Below are 21,209 nucleotides of genomic sequence, written 5' to 3' on the forward strand. Positions count from 1 at the left end.
ATGTAAAAGCAGACATTTCGCTTTCTATAAGTATATATCTGTGAGGCAAGTATACACAGAGTTTTGGTAAATTTTTTGACATGCTCAAGTTCACAGAAAGCAATACAGAATAGCGCACCCGGTTTGCTTTTATTATTTTACAACATCATAACATTTTGTCATCATTATGTGTGCATTTAAATAAAAGTAGAGTATTATAAAGGTTATGTAGCTAATATAGTTTTATTATATAGTTTTTGCATATAAATCTGACAATAAATGTGGCACACCTGGGAGAATGAACCAAGTCTATGGTTTATAGTTATAGCACCACTTAGGTGCTATAACTATAGCAGCAAAAGCACAACCCTAATGCTGTCGCCGCGGAAGACACGGCGGTAAAACTGTTGAGTTCCATCTATACATTTTGCTTGGCACACTCATGGCATTTTCTTATCAGATTTATGAGGTAGTCATCTGGAATGATTTTTAGTTCACATGTGTGCTTTGTCAAGAGTTAATTTGTGACATTCCTTGCCTTCCTAATGTTCTTTAAACAATCAGTTGTCTTGTGCAGAGGAAGGATGGGTATAGTGTCAATAGCCCTGTTTGTGCTACCGCAACTGCTGTACAAATCCATATTACGGCAAGAAACCCTCAGAAGTAAAGACAATCCATTATTACTTTAGGAAATAAAGGTCAGTCAATCAGAAAAATCCCAAGAATATGCAGTCACCAAAACCATTAAACGCTATAATGAAACTAGCTCCCAAAATGAAGACCAAAAGCTTAAAGTTTATTAGAATGACCAGCAAATTAACAGCACTCGGGCCTTTGTGGTCAAATTGCAGCAAGGAAACTTTGGAATAAATTGAAACAACAACAAACAGAAGAGACTTGCTTGGGGCAAGAAACACAAGAAATGTATATTGTTTCAGTGGAAACTCTTTTTGGTCTGATAAGTCTAAATTTTAGATTTTTGGTTCTTACTGCCGTGCCTTTTTTAGATGTCGACAGGGTGAATCCTTGAATATGTGGTACCCACTGTGAAGTATGGAGAAGATGTGATGATGTGGGTGCTTTGCTGGTTACAGTGTTGGTGACTTTTTTTGAGGGCTCACTTAACAAACATTGCTACTAAAGCATTTTGTAGCGACATGCCATCCGATCCGGTTTGCACTTAATGGGACCATCCTTTCATTTCCAACAGGACAATGACTCCTATAGGTTATGTAACAGCTATTTATCCAATATGGAGAGTGCATGAGTACTACATCAGATGACCTGCACTCCACAATTACCTAATCTAAATCTAGTTGAGATGGACTGGGATGAGTTTGTCTGGAGAGTCAACAAGTACTCAACCCCTCTGGGAACTCTTTCAAGATTTTTGAAAAAATCATTCCAGGTGACTACCTCATTAGGCTGACTGAGGGAATGGCAATCGAAAATACATATATTAAAAAAAATGTATAATGTAACACATTTTTGTTGACTAATGGCAACCATGAATCAGTGTTGCGAATGGAAAAGTAAGGACTGTCGTGTTTGACTCACGTCTGCAGCCGCACTGAAAGAAGGCTGGACAGGGCCACTAATATCCAACTGGCCACAGTAAAACACGCCGATAAGGAACAAGTGAGAGTCTACTCAAGTCCACTTGGTGCTACTCTTCTGCCTTCATCGCTCACCAGCAGCAAGGAGAGTGGCAGGTGAAAGGGGCCATGTCACCAGGGACTCTAAAGGTGCGGAATTATATCCCACTGTTTAACTGCCTGCCAAAGCGCTGATGGACCCTACAAGCTGCCCCCGGCACTTCCAGTTTTGCTGAGAGCCAGTCATCAAGACACAGTCGCAGAAAGGCAAAAGGCCACTGCCTTAAAGTAAGGCCACTGTTTCCAGTCAGGAAAGCCGCCCAGACATCGGACTGTAAAATTAGCTGTTGAGGAATGTGCCGTTGTCTATGAGAGCCATTTCCACCACTCTGCCACTGCTATTGCTCCCCAGCTGAATACCTACCTGGAAGATGGGTACTACCTCTGGACCTGCACTACACTATATACTTCCATGTTTGTTCCATCATGAATTCAATATCTTCAGTGTTAATATACAATGTTAAAAACAAAAAAATAAAAATAAAGAGAAAACATTGACTATATTATACTGCGTTGCGTGTGTGTGTAGGTATTTTGGTACAACGTTCAAACAAATTATGCTGTGTTTACAAAGTCTAAACATTTTTTTGTGTCTAGATCCTGCTAAAACGTCGTCAAGAGGTTTGTGAGAGCCTGAACTTTCCAGTGGAACAGGTTGAGCTCAGTATGGGCATGTCCACAGACTTTGAACATGCAGTGAGCTATAAGATTTCTCTTTTATGATGTGTTTATAAACTCATTACCTAAATTCTGTTCTTCTAATGTGATTTTAAATTCAATACAGACCATGTAAACTGGACTGCTAATCTAGGCCACATACTTAACTGTTTTTTTTTTTTTTTTTTTTTTTTTAGATTGAGGTAGGCTCCACTAATATCCGTGTTGGTAGCACCATTTTTGGAACACGGGAATATCCAAACACTCCAAGCCCCAGCCCAGAAAAAAAATCAGAGGTCACATCTGAGGAAGCAGCAAAGAAGATGGAGTATCTTTCTGTAAAAGATCATTAAATAATAGAACCAGATATAGACATCCAACCCTAATAACAAGATTTAACTTAGGAAAGGTTCAGGCAGAAATGCTAAGGGTAAGTTAACTCCTATTAGGCATACGTTTGTCCATTTTCTAACAATTTTCTTATGTTTACCATTAACATATATTAGATCAAAGTTTTATTGAAAAAATATTTTGCATTTCTTACCTCATCTATAAACAAAGTATATCTTATAGTTTTTGATATAAGTATGATGAGTGAATTGGAGCGTTTTCTGTCTGCAGACAACTTTCTCTGTCTTTCAGTATGATACGTTGATTTAAAAAAAAGTGTTGATGTTGATGCACATGTATTGTGTAAGTAATTGTGCCTGTTGCTGTGAAAGCTGTTTTAAAGGAAGTAGTATTTTCTGTTATTCAAAAAAATTTACTTTAAAACAGAAAATTAAAAGGACAAGTTTCAGGAAAATGTTGGATGTGTGTGGTTCAGAACTCTAACTTTTGTTAATTGTTGTATGATATTTTATTTCGATTAAACCATACAATAATTATTTAAAAAAAGAACTATTTCCTGTTTACAATCAATCAAAAGATAAATGAAAAATGCTAGTTTTTCTTCCAACTTACCCAGTGTCCTAAAGTAAGGTGCATTGATTAAACAATAAAAGTATGCTAAAGAAAATTTAAAGGCACTGTCGAGTTATCTGGGATTTTGCACATCAGCCTCTGCTTCAAACTCGAAAAAAGACATAGCCAACTACAGGGGACATGGAAATCAACTCTGGAATCACTCTTAATTCTTGTGTCTAACAGCTTAGCAGGTTACATAACAATTGTTCAAAATAGATTTGACTAAGTGAGGGAGAAAGAGCAAGGTCGATAACCTTAAATGAAAACCAGAAAAAAGGGTACATCACTATTCCTGATAAATAACAGTTAAATCGCTACTTCTAAAACACAACAGTTAAATAAAAATTTAACAAATACACCAACAAAATTATTTAACTAAGCTTCTAACACAACTAACTAACACATACTATTAATAACACTATTAATCCTTTAAAGGACATATAATACACAACATCATATTAATTTTTTTGTGAATACATTTAAAACTTAAACAACAATCACAGCATACCATAAGTTACTATTTTTCTTGTAATGTGCACTATAGTGAATTAATTAAATATCAAGTAACTCAATCAAGACTCAAGTGATCAGTCCTTCGTATAAGTAAAGAGCGGTATTATCATACCATCAGTGTCCCTGAGATGACGAGCAGCCGATGCGCTTCCCTGTCTCGCATGTTACTGACTGCAGTCTCTTACACACAAGTTTTTATACCCTGCTTATATTAAAGCTCCCCAAAACATGGGAATAAGAACATTTCTTAATAATTTGTGTGTGTTATTATAGAATTCGACAAATATAATTCTATTACTGAAATGAAACATGGTGGCAGTATCAAACATTTTTCACCAGCAAGGACTGAGAAAAAAAAGTTGATTATAAATATAGATGCATGCTTGAAGCTGCCCAAAGCAACATTGGTATACTCTGGTGCTTTATTAGTAGCACCAGAGTATACCAATTACACAATTTCCCTTTACCAAGAGAGCTGAAAGGATTAGTTTGAAAAAAATATATACATATATTTTAAAGATGGCATTCCTCACCTAAACATCAGACTCTTCCATCTGAGAACAATTATGAATACTTCATAGTGATAGATTTACATGTTTTTAACAGTTTTTTCCCCACTATTACCTAAAAAAAATTACCTCAAAACGGCTATTTGGAGTCAGATGTTAGCATACCTGGAGCCTTGTTACGAAAATGAGTTTGGAGGTGTGGACTAGAGCTACTTTGACTGATTAAAAACTATTTATACTTTTTGAGTTTGAATTTGCACTGCACAAGAAGAAAATGCTTATGTGAGCCATGCTACAATGCTACCTTGGCACCCCCGAGGCAGACATTTTTGCTTGTTCCTCTTCTTAATGCTGTTTTTTTTTCTTACTATTTATTTTTTTTTCCTAAGCAAAATTCATGACGCCATTATTGCTGTAAAAATGGCTTATCCTGACGCTGTTTTTATCACCGCAGGCGACTTTAACCAGTGTAATTTACGGACTGTATTTTCTAAATACATTTTAGCAATACATTCCCACCCACGATAAAAACACATTAGACCACGTTTACAGCAACATACCGGGCTGCATCCGGCGCCCACTTCGGACACTCGGACCACATTACTCTATTCATGTAGGCAAAGACTGAAACAAAGAGATCCCTTCACCAAACAAATCAAACTTTGGACACCAGAGAATGAAAGCAGGAATGTTTTTCTCAGACAGACTGGAATGTGTTTAAAGCTGCTGCCATTCTGGAGGACTCCTCTGTCAGTATACAAGACTATGCTGAGTATGTTAGTACCTGTGTTGATAACCTCTTGCCCACCATACAAGTCAGGAAGTTCCTCAACCAGAAACCCTGAATAAACAGTCGGGTACAACACATGCTTCATGCCCGTTTACTTAATTTAAATCAGGCAATGTGACGGAGTACAAAGCTGCAAAGTACGGACTGAGGAAAGCCATAACAGCAGCAAAAAGGCAGTACAGAGAGAAACTGGAAGGCTGATTCTGGGAGAATGTGGCTCGGCCTACATCACATCACGGATTATAGGACCACCACTGCTACCATCAGCTCCATAAATAGCCTGCCAGATGATCTCAACATCTTCCACACATGCTTTGAGACCTCCAACGGTAGTACAGACAGGATGCTCTCACACACCCAGAACACCGAACCCCTCTCCCCGCCAGCAACAGTCATCAGGTGAGGTATACAAAGCGTTGAGGAAGATTAACCCACACAAGGCAGCAGGGCCGGACAACATCCCTGGGCGGGCCCTAAGAGCTTGTGCCAACGAGCTGACTGATGTTTTCACCTCCATCTTTAATCTAAAGTCAGTGCAATGTTCCCACCTGCTTCAAAAAAACAATGATCGCCTCCATCCTAGGAGAACCCACCCATCTGTCTGCACTAACGCCAATCATCATAAAGTGTTTTGAGAGAGTGGTGCTGGCCCACATTCAGAGCAGCAAACCCAACACTGTGGACCCCCTACAATATGCCTACCGGCCCAACAGGTCGACCTTAGATGCGATAGTTGCTGCAATCCATCATTCCCTCTCTCACCTGGAAAATAAAGACCTTTACATCAGGTTGCTTTTTGTAGACTACAGTTCTGCTTTTAACACAGTCATCCCAAATAAACTCAACCACAAGCTGTCTACACTTGGCCTGCACCCTACACCCTGTGACTGGCTTCTAGACCTTCTGACTGGCAGGCCCCAGTCTGTCAGGATTGGAAATCGGATCTCAGCCAGTATCGCCACAAACACAGGGATGTGTCCTCAGCCCTATTCTCTACACCCTGTTCACCCACGACTGTGTTGCCTCTCACAAGGACAACATCATCCCAAAGTTTGCCGGCGACACCGCAGTGATAGGACGCATGACTGGCGGGGACGAAGCCTACAGAATGGAGGTGGCCAATCTAATTACATGGTATGTGGATAACAACCTCTTGCTCAACACAGACAAGACTAAGGAGATGATAGTGGACACGAGAAAGGAGAAAGGACCTTATCGACCACTGGAGAGGGTGAGCAGCTTCAAATATCTAGGCGTCCACATCAGTGACAACCTTACTTGGACACCAAACACCACAAAGCTGATTAAGAGGGCTCAGCAGCGGCTGTACTTCCTTAGGAGGCTGAGGAGGTCCTCACAAACTTCTACAGCTGTACAATTGAGAGAATCATGACAAACTGCATCACTGTGTGGTACGGCAGTACTACTGCAATAGACCGCAAACACCTGCAGAAAGTGGTAAAGACTGCTGAAAACATTACAAGGATTTCGATGCCATCCCTGCAGATTATTTACCATCTTCCTACCTACTTTCAGCAGGATAATGTACCATGTCACAAAGCTTAAATCATTTCAAATTGGTTTCTTGAACATGACAATGAGTTCACTGTACTAAAATGGTCCCCAGATCTCAACCCAATAGAGCATCTTTGGGATGTGGTGGAACGGGAGCTTCGTGCCCTGGATGTGCACACACTATATATATATATATATATATATATATATATATATACCTATTCTTTTGTATACCCATATTTATTTATTTTTATGTTTTATTTTATTTTTAATGCTCATTCTTTGCTTTTTTTTAGCAGCATTCATTATTATTAGGAATATTTCATCGTTCAGGGGGGAGCATGTTTCTTTACTGTGCATACTGTATGACAATAAAACTTGAAACTTGCCTCGCCAAAAAGAGCTTTCAGAGGATCTATGATCAAGAATTGTTGATTTACATAAAGCTGCAAAAGGGTAACAAAGTGATTTAAAAGACTTTTGAAATTCACCATTCTATAGTATACAGATGTAAGAGACATTTTGGGACTGTGGCTACTCTACCAAAAAGTAGGTCAAAGATCACTGAGGTAATGAAACAGCCCCGAGTGACATACAAAGATTTGAAGGTATCACTGGAACTGGCCAACATCTGTATTCATGAGTTTACAGTACATAAGACATTGAAGTAGGGTGTCCATGGCAGAACACTGCAGAGTGTTCTGGAGTTTGAACCTGCAACCTTTCGATCAGGAGTCTAGTGAGTACTTTATCCAGTAACACTGAGATACCTCTGCCCATGTGGTGGGTGCCAACACATTTATAAACTTGGGCTACATCTGGAGAAGGTACCTACATTATGGAAAACATTTACATCATGCTATTTCTTAAAAGTTGCATGCCCATATGACCCAAGCTTCAAATATGTTTAACTTTCTAAAATCTGAGAAAATCTTCAATCTCTGAAGGTAAAGGAGTGGGTGAAGGTAAATAGGAGGTAATGGCATCCATTAACTTGCAGCAGGAGTGGATGGCTAATGGTGAGGGAATGGGGCATTTAAATGACGTGAAGAATTTATAGACATCATATGTAGATTCGATTGGTTGTTCCCTGTCTGTTGCATTAGATTTTTATTTTGACCTTCTTTTAATTGTCTGCAATATCCTTTAAAATTCTACATACTGTACCTCTAAGTCTGATATATTCACCCATGCAGGACTTATACAATTTATGCCAGGAGACTTACTGTAGAACAAAATGTGGAGTACAAGGGACAAACACACAACTACATGCAATTTGTTAACACCGATCAGCCTACGCTGCATGAATTTGGACTGAGAAAGGAAACCCACAGCTTGTTGCACTTATGCAAAAAATATGATCATGCTGGATTCCTTCCAGAAGGACAACCATCTCTGCAGCAATTTAGGCCTATATGGTAGAGTGGCCAGACAGAAGCCTCTCCTTAGTAAAAGACACATGGCAGCCTGCCGGGAGTTTGCCAATAGGAACCTGAATGACTCTCAGACCATGAGAAACAAAATTCTCAGGTCTGATGAGACTCTCTGGCCACTCTACCACATAGGCCTGATTGGTGGATTGCTACAGATATGGTTGTCCTTCTGGAAGGTTCTCCTCTCTCCACAGGGGACCTCTGGAGCTCTGACAGAGTGACCATCGGGTTCTTGGTCACCTCCCTGACTAAGGCCCCTTCTCCCCCGATCGCTCAGTTTAGATGGCTGGCCAGCTCTAGGAAGAGTCCTGGTGGTTTCAAGCTTCTTCCACTTATGGATGATGGAGGCCACTGTGCTCATTGGGACCTTCCCCAGATTTGTGCCTCTGGACAATTCCTTTTGACTTGCTCTGACATGAACTGTCAACTGTGGGACCTTATATAGACAGGTGTGTGCCTTTTCAAATCATGTCCAGTCAACTGAATTTACCACAGGCGGGCTTCAATTAAGCTGCAGAAACATCTCAAGGATAATCAGGGGAAACAGGATGCGCCTGAGCTCAATTTTGAGCTTCATGGCAAAGGCTGGGAGTATTTATGTATATGTGCTTTCTCAATTTTTTTATTCTTAATAAATTTGCAAAAATCTCAAGTAAACTTTTTTCATGTTGTCCCTATGGGGTGTTGTGTGTAAAATTCTGAGGAATTCCATTTTCATCTTCCATTTGAGAATTTAATCCATTGTAGAATAAGGATGTGACATAAAATGTGGAAAAGGTGATGCACTGTACAACTGTGAAGGAAATTGTGTAATCCACAGGTAGAGTATATTGACAATTTAACAGACTGTATAACAGATTATATCAATTACTGTGTGAAGAATAATGTACTTACCAGGACTGTACAGTGTTTTCCCTGCAACAAGCCATAGATTAATTCTGATATAAAGATTCTGCTTAAAGAGAAGAGGAGAGTAAACAAAAGTGCTGAAAACTGTACAGAGAGAACTGAGAAAGATAATCAGGGAAGGATATGCATGCTACATGAAGATGGAGGATCAGCTGTAGCAGAACAGCTGTGCATGGAAGGGGCTCAAACCTGGAAACGGCCAGCTAGAGAGAGTCATGTCATTTTTTAACATCCTACCTGCGCTTCTGAGGGATAAACTGGAGGACATGGGAGTGGACTATCATCTATCTACCTGGATACTGGATTACCTTACAAACCAACCACAGTACAAACCACAGTGAGGACTTGTGAGTTGGTTTGTGCGTTTGATATGGTTTTCTGCAACAATAGTCCTTACAGGATGTAAACAAAACGTTATCTTTCACAAAAGCTTACCCGCACAGTGTGGGGTCTTATTAATTTTATGAATGGCTCAGCACTGCTGTAAAGAGGGACTTGTGAATTAACTTCCTGGAATTAATAAAACCTTTTTTTTTGTTAAATAATACTGTCGCCTTTCACTTCCAGGGCTGAGGGTTTGATTCCCACCTCGGGCCTGTGTGCCTTGCATGCTCTTTCCTTGCTTGGTGTGTTTAATCCAGTACTCTGGTTTCCTCCCACAGTCCAACGCCATGCAGATTAGGCTAATTGGTATTCCTAAATTGTACATAGTATGTAAATAAGCATGTGTGTGTGTGTGTGTGTGTGTGTGTGTGTGTGTCTGCCCTGCAATGGATTGACACCCTTTACAGAGTAAACCCTGCCCTAGGCACCCGCATGACCCTGTATACAAAATAAATCAGTATAGACAATGATTGAGTGAGTGATTACTTTGCTGTTCAAGTTTACAATGAAATTAAAGCCAGTCATTTTGAACAGCGAAACACTACACTATGTTCAGTGTTTCCAGTATCCAGCTTTGCAGGATAGGACTAAAAAAACTAGTCACATATTGCTGTTGTTAGAAAAGGATAGATGCTGCTATGTTTGGTGTGTAATTAGTATACCTAATACAGTATACAGGTATATACTGCAATTTTATTCTACCCATGTATAGATAAAGTAATTGCAGAGTAAGTTTGTTTTTGCAAATTAGTGTAGGATTTCAGTATTGTTGAATCATCACAAATATTATGAAAAATATTTGCTAGTACTGAAACCATATGAATTATGTATAACAGCAGAGGGCATGATTACATTTAAATTATTTTTATGAAACCTCTTATTCAACCTGTTGATATGTTGTATTCTGCACACCCATTATATTAGTTGTGTTGAGCTATTTAAATAGCTCTAGTATCACTGATTTATTACACACAGCTGCATGTTAGTAATCTGGGCCAAAAAATAATATTTTCAATAGGGTTTGAATAATTTCGAGTGCAACTGTAAATATCTTGAGGAATCCATGTCACAATCAACTGGCACTATTTTGAGAGCAAAAGGAAGCAATTTTCAGGACTGAAACTTCCTGAAAATGTTATCTGTGAGTGTATATACATATATGTGCATTTGGCTGTATTGATTGAATTTTACAAAATTTCCGCTGCTTTTAAATACATACAATAATATAAGCAATAAAATATAAAATTGCTGTCAGAGCACACCAAGTATTATGTTATAATTTACTGAAACATGATCTCAAATTAAAATGAGCTGCGTAGGTGTAATACCTTACAAAAAGAAATGAAAAAATCCAGTCAAATTTATTAGTTTAATCAACTAAGTGAGTGAGTGAATGAGTAAATTAATGGAAAGGTACAATTCTCAGTCAAATGCTTTGATAAATAAAATTTTAATCCTTTAAATAACCTAGGGATTACCCCTAAAGGGGCGCCTTGCACCCAGAAACTACATTTAGGTTGGGACCCTAATTGTCACCTCAGCGTGCACCTTAGCCAGGTGATAACACTCACCTGAACCAAGTTTGTTGATGACTTTAATTATAATAATTTCTTGAGTTCGGTCTTGTCTTAAATCTGTTCTGTTTAGTTCTACTGTTGATTTAGGCTGTTTGTGCTGTTTTCTCTTGTTTTGCCATGGTTCATGTTTTGTCATAGCTAGTTTGTGTTTTCTTTTCTTTATTAACCCTCATGTTGTGTTCGTTTGTGGCTCACACTCAATGTTCCCGGTCACTTTTGACCGGAGCATTTTTTTTTCATTATAAATCCACAATAATACATATATTGTTATATAATGCTTTATTAGATCTTTTTATTAACTTTAGCTCTTGTGAACATTACATGTTTTGAACTTGTATTTGCTTTGTACATCATGCCTCATTTACCTGAGCTCATATCACTAATTTTTTTAGGGGAAAACACAGTATAAATATATTATTTTGACCATAACAAATGCTAAAATTAAACCTATTTTCCTGTTTATCTCAGAGTACTTCACTGAAATGTTTACAAAAGTTAAATTTTTTAAACTGTGGCACAAAATAACATTTGATTTCCCGAACTGACCAGTATGATTTATTAATTGATTTATTTATTGAAAACAAAAGTCCAAATGTACACTTGGAAACCTTAACTATATATACAAATATATATAAAATTATATACAAATATAATGCTTGACCATGGGTCTTCCTCCTCGGGTTATACTCCGTGCTATTCTCAACCTCTGACTTTTCCTCCTCTAAACCCTACTTACTGTCAACCTGGCCATAATTCCAGAGCTTTATGCGCAGTATATCGTGCTGACAAAGACTGTGAGTAAGGCATCAAAAAACCTTTGCATACCAGGGCTGCAAAAAAGTTGTATGATCAACTTCTTTAAAGAGACCAGTCTGCCCAGAGAACCACGCCCTGTGCCACCAGAGCCACTACTCGCACCGCTGCCCAGATTTGAGGAATTCGTGCTAGCGCCGTCTGCCGGATTCAAAAGCTTCGTGCTAGCGCCGCCCGGAAGATTTGTCGAGCTCCTGTGCTCGCTCCTCCACCTGCTGTAGACTTGCTGTTGGAAAGCAGGGCGGTTGTCCTGTATCTCCGATGGTGCTCCGAAGTAGCGCCTTTTGGTTGGGGGGTTACGTCTGTGATAACTCCTAGAGGGTGCCTTGTGCCCAGAAACTACATTTAGTGATGACTACACTCACCTAAGCTGAGTTTGTTGATGACACTAGTTATAAATAGTAAGTTTGTTCTTGTCTTCCATCTGTTCGGATCTGTTTAGTTCTACTGTTAATTTAGGCTGTTTGTACAGTTTTTTTTTCCCTGTTTTGCCATGGTTCATGTTTTTGTTTTAGTCCTCTTGTCATAGCTTCATATTTAGTTTGTATTTACTTTTCTTTATTGAAAACTTAAAGTCTTAACCTCTGCACCTATGCCTCATCTGCTAAAACCCAAACGTGACCTATTAATTGGCTTTAATTTTGGTGGTAGAATAAATGATCTCTAATTCTCTGGCCAGATGGATACAAACCACCGATTAGTATCTTTGCATTTTGAATAGCTTGTAGTAATGCTGCACCAGCAGGGAGCTTAGAGTAGCAATTCTCAGAAATGTTTTCTATCAGTATGTAAGCTCCTGGCTTCTGCAAAGCCACTCCATGGAGATGGGAGAAAAGGAGTGGCAAGTCATTTGGAAGAGTATAATTAGAAGCCAAACTCAACATAGTGGGGATGTCTGACTTCTTTGAATACTCAAAAATGGCAGTCATGTATTTGGAGAGGTCCTGTCCCACAGATTTGGCATGAAATATCTCTTCTCCAATCATGGCTATAATGGCTAGAGAGGTGTTTGTCCTTTGGTCCACTTCTTCTTCTCTCTGGTTATGCTCTCTCTGGCTGAGACCCTTAGAGCAGATGACAAGAACAAAGTCGCTCTCCTTTATCTTCCTGCAATACCACCCCATATCTCCTTCTTCTGTTACACTTAAGGCATCCCATAGATCTAAATGTACCTGACAGGAAAAAACATATATACACAACAAACACTGATGAGATATTCTTCTACTTCTTAATCTGTTTAAAAGTTAATCGATACTTTAACACGTTCAAGACTATTTTACCTCAGCAGCCATATGCTTTTGCACAAATGTCGCCAATTGTAGGACAACCCTTACATGGGCAGACCCATCCCTGCTTGAGTAACAAATCAGGAGTCGAGGCGGATTGGTTCTATTAGGTACTGGTACAAACTTATGATCTGTATATTCATCAAAATATTCCTCAGTTATGTCTGAGAAAAAAAAGTATGTTAGAGGAAAGCTGAAGTGACATTATCATGCACAATAACAACAAGTAATTTTAGACATAGTACTTTTAAGTAAAGTATGAGTAACTATGTGATACTTGCGTATGATCAACCATGACCCTTACAACTTAAAAATGCAATAAAAACATTATTTGGTCACCTGAAGGGATCTCAGTTGTTGCTGCCTTTTTCTTCCTTTTTTTCTGGCAGCGAATAGCAAAAATGACTACTAAGGAGGCTGCCAATAGAAAACCCAAAGAGAAGAGAGGTGCGAAAGAGACACCCTCCTTGTGCAATGCTAAAGGATCTGGGAAGTAAAAAGATGGAAACAATGGATTTCAGTTACTTTCTGCATTATACAGTAGTCCAATGTAAAATTCTAATGTAAAGGATGGATGATAATTATACAACAATAGATGTGTGATCTCATTGACTTTGAATGTGGCATAGGTGCTGGTGCCAAGTAGGCGCTATGAGTAGTTCAAACATGGGCTGGCTTGAGCTGAAAGGAGGCTTTGCTAGTCAAAAATTTCAACTTTTGAGAAAGCATCTCAGGCACAACACACAAATCCTTAAATGCAAATTGGCTACAACAGCAGAAAACCACATCAAGCTTCACTCCTGTCAGCCAAGAACAGTAATTTTAGGCTACAGTGGGAACAGACCTAACAAAACTGGACAGGTAAAAACCAAGGGAAAAAGCCAGGTGAATTGTTTTACAACCATCAACTGTCCAGTTTACCAAAAAGATGTTTTTATTACAGTGGCCATTACTTATATAAAAAGAAATATTTACCTTTCCTGTTGTGCTGTACTTGAACAAAGAATGTTTTTCTAACAGCATCCACAACATCTGCTGCAATCTAAATAAAAATGTTTTTTTTTGATGTACAGTATATCTTTTCATTAAACATATAACACACATATATCTTAATTACACATGAGAAAAAAAAATAGGCCAAGATTTTTGTAATTTGATTCAAGAAGTGAAACTCTCATATATTATAGATTCATTAAATGTACTGTACGGTGGAATACACTGCCTGGCCAAAAAAAGTCACACTATTTTATTCAACCACCTTTCGCTTTGCTTACAGCCATAGCTTACAGTTTTGATAAGCTTTTGCAAAGTGACAACATTTTTTTTCAGTCCAGAGATTTTGTATTGATGATGTGAGTACAAATCGCTGCATAAAGCCTTCTCCAGCACATCTCAAAGATTCTTAATCGGGTTAATTTAGGAATGCCAATTAGCCTAATCTGCATGTCTTTGGACTGTGGGAGGAAACTGGTATACCCAGAGGAAATCCATTGAGCACATGGAGAGCATGAACACTCCATGCACGCAGAGGCGGAAAACAAACCTGGCCGGAAATTAAATCCAGATTCTGGAGGTGCAAGGTGACGGTGCAAAATACTAAGACATCATGTCACCTCTTAGGACATTTTCTAATACAATACACCTTGTTCCCAGAGTTCAAAGACCTGCAGTATAGGCTAACTGCCATTCCCAAATTGCCCGTAGTGAGTGTGTCTGTGTATGTGCCCTGTGATGGATTGGCACACTGTTCTGGGTGTACCCTGTCTTGTACCCTGGGATAGGCTCCAGGCCCGCCGCAATCCTGAATACAGGATAAAGCAGTATAGGCAATAAGTGAGAGAGTGCGTGAGTTCTTTTAGGAAGAAAGTATTCCATGTCAGGTGTGTGATTTTCATTGACTTTACGTATAACTTACCTCACAAGTATAGTTGATTCCCATTTGGAGATTGAGCAAACAAAATGTATGATGAGTGCTGTTTAGACTGAGGTCCTAAGAAGAGAACCACAAAAAGGATGAATTACTCTGCATAAAAGCATAACAGCTGGATAAAGAGTTGCATATATTTATTTGTCATTTGTCATAAAAAGAACGTACTTACAGTACAGACAATACCAGGTAAAAAAAAAAAAAAAAACTAACAGTTTTGTAGTGTGATAATCAAGAATGAATAATAAAATAAGGCATCAAGATAATTACTGGTTGAATAATTTCAAAGTTGCGCGAGCCCACTCCATAGCATGATGAAAAATAGCGACTGATCCCCAACTTCTGAGGTGCCACGTTAAAAGTCACAAGAATATCCTTGTTGTCCTGGTGAACCTCAACATATCTGGGATACCAGTCTTTCAAAACGGACAGGAAACACAAATGCCCAATGTTTAATAATCTCTTTATTTAGTGTACAGCAGCGTTATCTAAAAACTGAAATACACCTGGATCTCATCTTTAATTTTATCCTATTATTTAGAAACAATTACCTATAATGTAAGTAATTACCTGTTTTGCAGTGCTCCAGGCCATTTTTCTCAGGACATGCTGTAGAGAGGTGGAACAAAGTTAAATAATGAATAGACTTGAATGCTGAAAATACTATGTCTAAACAGACAGTAAATAACTAGTTGCAAGAACACATACAACGTGTAAAGAACAATTTGCTGTGATAAAACTTGTCCCAGATCTCAGGAACTGGAAGGGCCATCACAGTAACGGCATACTGGGTACCGAGAGAGAGATTTGTAAAAGGATCTGAGTAATAAATCTGCACAAAAAGCATAGCAAAATGCATATTTATCAAAAACCTGTACATACAGTATAGACAATCTTTTTTTTTTTATTTTACAAGTAAAAAAAATATTTTCTATATATCAATCAGAAAAATACATGTTCTCAGTTTATTTGGTCAAGATAGGCAGTTGTTGCTGTACCCTTTGAGCATGCACAGCTGAAAGTGACATATTGTTTTGAAGAAGGAAGAGCTGACATGAGATCTGAGTGCCACCTAAAGTCTGGAGGGAAACTAGGAAACCATGCAAAAAAGCAATACCTAATGCACATTGAGAAAAAAAAACAGAAACAGAAAAAATACTATAATTGATTAAATAAAATTTAATAGCATGAACAGAAACATTATATAGACAAGTGAACAAAATATAGAATAATTTACAACGATTAGATTTAAGAACCCTGCCTTTGACTTATTACCATATTGGCTAGGCCTCCAAGACACAACAACAGTCTCATAAGTGAGGTTTTGACTTTCAACAAACTCAATGGTGATATTCTGTGGAGCATGTACATAGTGCTGGCAGGTCTCAGGATTCTGCAGACCTAGAAAAGAATCACACAGCCACGGCATACAGCCTGGCCCAATTCAACGTGTCAGCACTGCATAAAAAATATAACCTTAAGTTGCAATTAAAAAAGAATTATATCCATACCAAAAAAAGAAGAAGAAGAAAAAAGGTGGTGGACACAATGCAATGAGACAATTGAAAGGTCAGTGTGGTCAATGTGAAATGTGATCTACAGGTTGAATATAAACAGGCTGAACTACAGTCGATCACATGTTGTCCTTTAACAGGGTTATAAATAAGCAAATCAAATTGTGATAATATAGCATAACATAACATCTACAGTGAGTTTATATCTGTAGTGTCTTCTGGTTCAATTGCCTTCATAGATAAACTGTCATTATGCTTGCTTATATTCACATTATTATTTATATTAAACATTAATCTATATTATTAATTAGATATGACATCTCACTGCTCCTTAGCTTTTCCTAAAATAATAGTGTTGGGCTTTTTATTTCATTAGGTGTGTTTCAGGTATGTAAAAGCTACCTTCAAAGAGACCAGCAGAGGGAAATCCAAGTGTAGTTTTAACATCATCTTTATCAATCCTGCAATACTCACATCCAGGGGATCCCTAATCAAAATAGATTTTATGATGACAAATTATATCTGCTTAAAATACAAAGTCTGCTACAGCTTCTAAAGTTACAGCTACCTGTGGCCTCACAGACCAAGAGAAAAACTGAATATTTATACAAAATAAATCTTAGTTATGTAAACCTACAAAAATATAAATCATTCATCTAACATGTCTTTATGCTCTATAATGGGCCACCAATCATTCGTACATTTGTAACACAAAATGCATTTGCTGCTTGCGAGCTACCATGTTACAGATTATTGTGAGAATCACAGAAACATGGAAAAAAATTATATGGGTAACAAATTTTGATTTTGATAGATTTAGTATTAAGAACTTCCCAGATTAAGACACACCCTACCAAATAACTTTAAGCCGGTAACTTACCTGCCACACACACTGTAGAGTACAATTCTGAGGTCTGAAAGAGTTCTGGAAGCCCTGGCCTACCAAAAACACAATAATCGACAAGAGCCGAGACAGTCTGTCTTGCCACATTCTATTGTGATCCCCTTAATTTTCTTGGTCTTTAGGACAGAGTACTTGTTTCAAAACAAAAACAGAAAAAGATAGAGAAAGTACACAAAAGTGGTAGTACAACAAAGAGAAAGAAAATGTCGAGAGTTCGTCAGCACACATCAGCGCTTGGAGGAGTGGTAACCTCAGGCAAAAAGTGTTTATCCACAAAAGGCATATCAGGTAGTTCTTGTTATACAAGCAATTCTGGTTGGACATTTGTGCTGCAGCATGCTTAAGTATACATTTGTGCTGACATTAAACACAAAGCTACAAACATGGCAAATGACATTCCTGAAAAATAAGACAACTTTATTTGCTGACATTAAAAATGTTATATGTTTTAAAAAAAAATTTTTTATATTGTTAAACATTTTTCAATACACTATAATAATATAGTGTAATAACAAGATGGGTTAACTATATCATAACTAGAGAAATGTAAATTGTAAAATTACCAAAAAAGACACAAACAAACACGCAAGTAACTTTCATTTATTTATGACACTAGACGAATACAAAATGTTGAAAAAAAGCAAATATAATACACCTTGACAAAATAAATCATGACAAAGTCTGACTTTATTTTGATAAGCATTAAGCTGTAACCTTCAGAATTAAAGAAAAAAAAAATAGCCTTGACGTTTCACTTTATGTGTAAGGATCTAGAATGAGTTTCTAGTTTCTTTTTAAATTAAATAACAAAAAAGTAAATTTTTAACTACACTCCATTAATGTCATAAAATTATGTTTATCCACTGTGTTTAAGCTGTTTGAGAAATGTGACTGTATAAAGAAACTGCTCATAAGTACATTGCAATTGTAAAACAAACATTTTAAAAAGAGCAAAATAAAATTACATGTTGCTTGAATGGCTTCTTCTAGGGGGAAGAAAAAAAAAACCAACATCTGAACACAACATGGATCCAAAGAGCCACCTCACCGGATCTATAAAAATAAATAAATAAAAATGTCTTATTATAGTGATTTTAGTTTAACGAAACATACCATAACATGCATTATAACTCATTTAAAATGTTATATTTACATTATTATTATTTAAATAACATAGTCAGATTACAACTGAACAAATGTACAATTACATTTAATTACACACTAGGTTTATAATATATAGACCTCGGATTACGAGCATAATTCATTCCGGAAGCTGGCTCGTATTCCAAAACACTCGTAAACCAAATTAAAATTTTCCCATAAGAAATAATGGAAACTCAAATTATTTATTCTACAGCCCAAAAAAATAAATACCATATATGTGTGTATGTGTGTGTGTGTGTAATGTGCACACACACATTAACAGAGGGACTGTTTTATTTATTTAAAACATTAGCAAGGAAACTCGCTAGTCACACTCGCATGAGCGCATACTAACGGAATCACTGCTGTAAAGTAAAAAAAAAAAAAAAGAACCTGCACTTTACCTTCGAAAAGAATCGTGACAGAGCAGAGTTTGTGTGTAAGGCAGAGAGTGTGCATCTGTATGTTTGTGGGAAGCCTAAAGTAGGAGGGGGTGGTAGGGGGGCTGTAAAGGCAAGAGTGTGTGTGTTGATGTAAGTAAAGAAGCACATTGTCAAATTACACGAGCGCGCGCGCGCGCACACACAGTCTCTCTACCTTACACAGAAACTCTGCTCTGTCGCGATTCTTTTCAAAGGTAAAGTGAAACACGACAGGCTGATACAGAGAGGGAGAGAAAAAAATGGATCTTTACCCTCTAATGAAACTTGCTTTTGCTTTATACGCGCGCGCGCACGCGCGCGCACACACACACACACACACACACACACACGTGTTATAATAAACAATACACGTAAGCTGTACACACATGCTTACAATCATAAAATATAATGTTTCTCACACACATGGTCACAGTTTTATTGTAAACACTACACGTGTGCACGGATGTTGATTATACCAGTAAGAGACGCACACTAAGAACCAGCAGGGAAGACAAATACCTACAGCGCAAGAGAAAGAAAAAAAATTGGCTCAGTTGTCATCACGTGATGCTCGGCGTCAAAACAAGTAGCGCATACGTGATACTCGGTACTAGTAAACCAAGACAATGCTCGTTTTTCAAGTCAAAATTTATTAAAAATCCTTGCTCGTCTTGCGGAACACTCGCAAACCGCGTTACTCGTAATCCGAGGTTACACTGTATACTGGTTTGAACAGTTTACATGGATTGTATTTGTACAACTATTAAGTCATTCAAAGTCTTAGAAATCTTTTTGATCACCCAGTTGAAAAAAAAAAAAAAAACACGTAGTACATATGTACATGCAATAAAAACCAAAGACCAAAATGCATTTACAATACCTACGAAAAGCACAGAACATATATTTACCGTATATTTGTCCCATTTCTTTTCGGGATCATAAGGTTCCCAGCGGCTGGCAGGAAATATGTGTTTGTTTTTCTCATACCAGCTCCTCAGAACAACTTTTCCTGCATGAGACTTAAAACATTCACACAAAAATTTATGGACATAATTCCATATAAAACAGTTATGACAAAATGTATTTATTTTATTATTATTATTTATTATTACTATTATTATTATTTATTTTTTTACATTTTTTAATAACACAAGGTGACTTTACCTCATCTTTTTCAACCGTAGCATCATTTACCAATCGGATATCATCATGAACATCAAAACTGAAAAGTGGTCCTGGGTTGAGACACACACATTTGTTTTTGGCCTTAGATAAGTTTAAGGCATGAATTATACACAGTCACTGTCCACTGTTATGGTGTTCCTAATAATACCTTAAGGTGGAAGCATTACCAGGGCAAAAGACCATATCAGGCAATACTGCTGTTAGCCAGGAAAAGTGTTGCAGGAAATACATGTTAGCCATGGGAACAGACAGCCTGAAACTGGACAGCTGAAGAAAGTTGAATATCACCTTGTTTTCTACTTCTTTATTGTTGAACGCTTGGTGAAATCCAGTAAGTTACATTACTGCCAACTGTAGGTTCTCTCAACTTTTCTGCCTCTTGAAGCCCATTTTCCAGTCCAGCCTTAAAAATTTCATACATATGGTTCCTTCCCTGTCTTGTTTTGTTCTATGTCTTGCATATTTTTTTTTGTTGTTCTATGCGGCATATGCTTTTTTTGCCCCAAACTCTTCTTTACATGTTCCCTCCAAATACTGTTCTGCACATTTGTTTGGAGTCCTGTTGGATCACCGACACCTACAGATCTGTCCCTGGTCCTTTACAGCTTATTTCCAGTATAGTAGACAAAAAAGATAAAATAAAAAAAATCCTTAACTAAGGTGATAAACCTAAATAAATGAGTAAAAGTAAGATCTTAACATGTTAAGAAACATGAACAATTTCAAAATTTTGACAAAACTGTTTAATAGAACATTCGTTTAGCGCATTACATTTAAGCATTTGGCAGACGCTCTTATCCAGAGCGACTTACATTTTTAATCTCACTATACATCTGAGCAGTTGAGGGTTAAGGGCCTTGCTCAAGGGCCCAACAGTGGCAACTTGGTGGTTGTGGGGTTTGAACCTGGGATCTTCCGAACCGTAGTCCAATGCCTTAACCACTGAGCGACCCCGGCATTACATAAAGGACGGTTAAAAAAGTTTGGATCACAAAATGGCGACAAATTGCAACATTTATCTTTTTCCATTCATCAAGAAGGTTTTCTTTTAGAGCCTGGATGCTGGATGGAGAGTGATGCTCAACTTGTCTCTTCAAAATTCCAAGAGACATATTTGGCCATTACCCT

At 37.7% G+C, this 21,209-nt stretch overlaps 3 protein-coding genes across 7 annotated transcripts in view; 1 reads left to right on the plus strand and 2 right to left on the minus strand.

The window, feature by feature from the left end:
- plpbp (pyridoxal phosphate binding protein) overlaps positions 1 to 3,373 on the plus strand; it is a 52,749-nt gene extending 49,376 nt beyond the window's left edge. For 2 of the 3 annotated variants that reach the window (XM_053482169.1, XM_053482171.1), the window contains exons 8-9: positions 2,232 to 2,330; positions 2,489 to 3,373. In XM_053482169.1, the coding sequence (XP_053338144.1) occupies positions 2,232 to 2,330; positions 2,489 to 2,644 (255 nt within the window). In that variant the 3' untranslated portion in view covers positions 2,645 to 3,373. The remainder of the gene's footprint in view (positions 1 to 2,231; positions 2,331 to 2,488) is intronic. The other variant, XM_053482168.1, reaches the window with a different exon arrangement.
- A 7,771-nt stretch (positions 3,374 to 11,144) lies between these two features.
- Positions 11,145 to 17,717, minus strand: si:ch211-207e14.4 (interleukin-17 receptor D). 3 transcript variants are annotated; one of them, XM_053481971.1, is made up of 12 exons: positions 17,308 to 17,717; positions 16,830 to 16,914; positions 16,189 to 16,314; positions 15,912 to 16,030; positions 15,622 to 15,745; positions 15,484 to 15,522; positions 15,184 to 15,329; positions 14,902 to 14,976; positions 13,962 to 14,028; positions 13,326 to 13,472; positions 12,981 to 13,150; positions 11,145 to 12,872 (listed from the first exon to the last, which is right to left on the minus strand). In XM_053481971.1, exons 1-12 carry the CDS (start codon positions 17,416 to 17,418, stop codon positions 12,336 to 12,338), a joined length of 1,746 nt encoding a protein of 581 aa, XP_053337946.1. In that variant the 5' UTR covers positions 17,419 to 17,717; the 3' UTR covers positions 11,145 to 12,335. The 3 variants fall into 3 exon arrangements, with proteins under 3 accessions (XP_053337946.1, XP_053337947.1, XP_053337945.1); XM_053481972.1 differs by having other exon boundaries at positions 15,622 to 15,700; positions 16,189 to 16,347; XM_053481970.1 differs by having other exon boundaries at positions 16,189 to 16,347.
- Positions 17,718 to 17,915: 198 nt separating this feature from the next.
- fam50a (family with sequence similarity 50 member A) overlaps positions 17,916 to 21,209 on the minus strand; it is a 33,183-nt gene continuing 29,889 nt past the window's right edge. The window contains exons 11-13 of the mRNA XM_053482825.1: positions 20,061 to 20,131; positions 19,805 to 19,915; positions 17,916 to 18,384 (exon numbers count right to left, since the gene is read on the minus strand). Coding sequence (XP_053338800.1) covers positions 18,376 to 18,384; positions 19,805 to 19,915; positions 20,061 to 20,131 — 191 coding nt within the window. The 3' untranslated portion in view covers positions 17,916 to 18,375. The remainder of the gene's footprint in view (positions 18,385 to 19,804; positions 19,916 to 20,060; positions 20,132 to 21,209) is intronic.

The sequence above is a fragment of the Clarias gariepinus genome, chromosome 22 (assembly GCF_024256425.1).
Source record: "Clarias gariepinus isolate MV-2021 ecotype Netherlands chromosome 22, CGAR_prim_01v2, whole genome shotgun sequence".
Lineage (NCBI taxonomy): Eukaryota > Metazoa > Chordata > Actinopteri > Siluriformes > Clariidae > Clarias > Clarias gariepinus.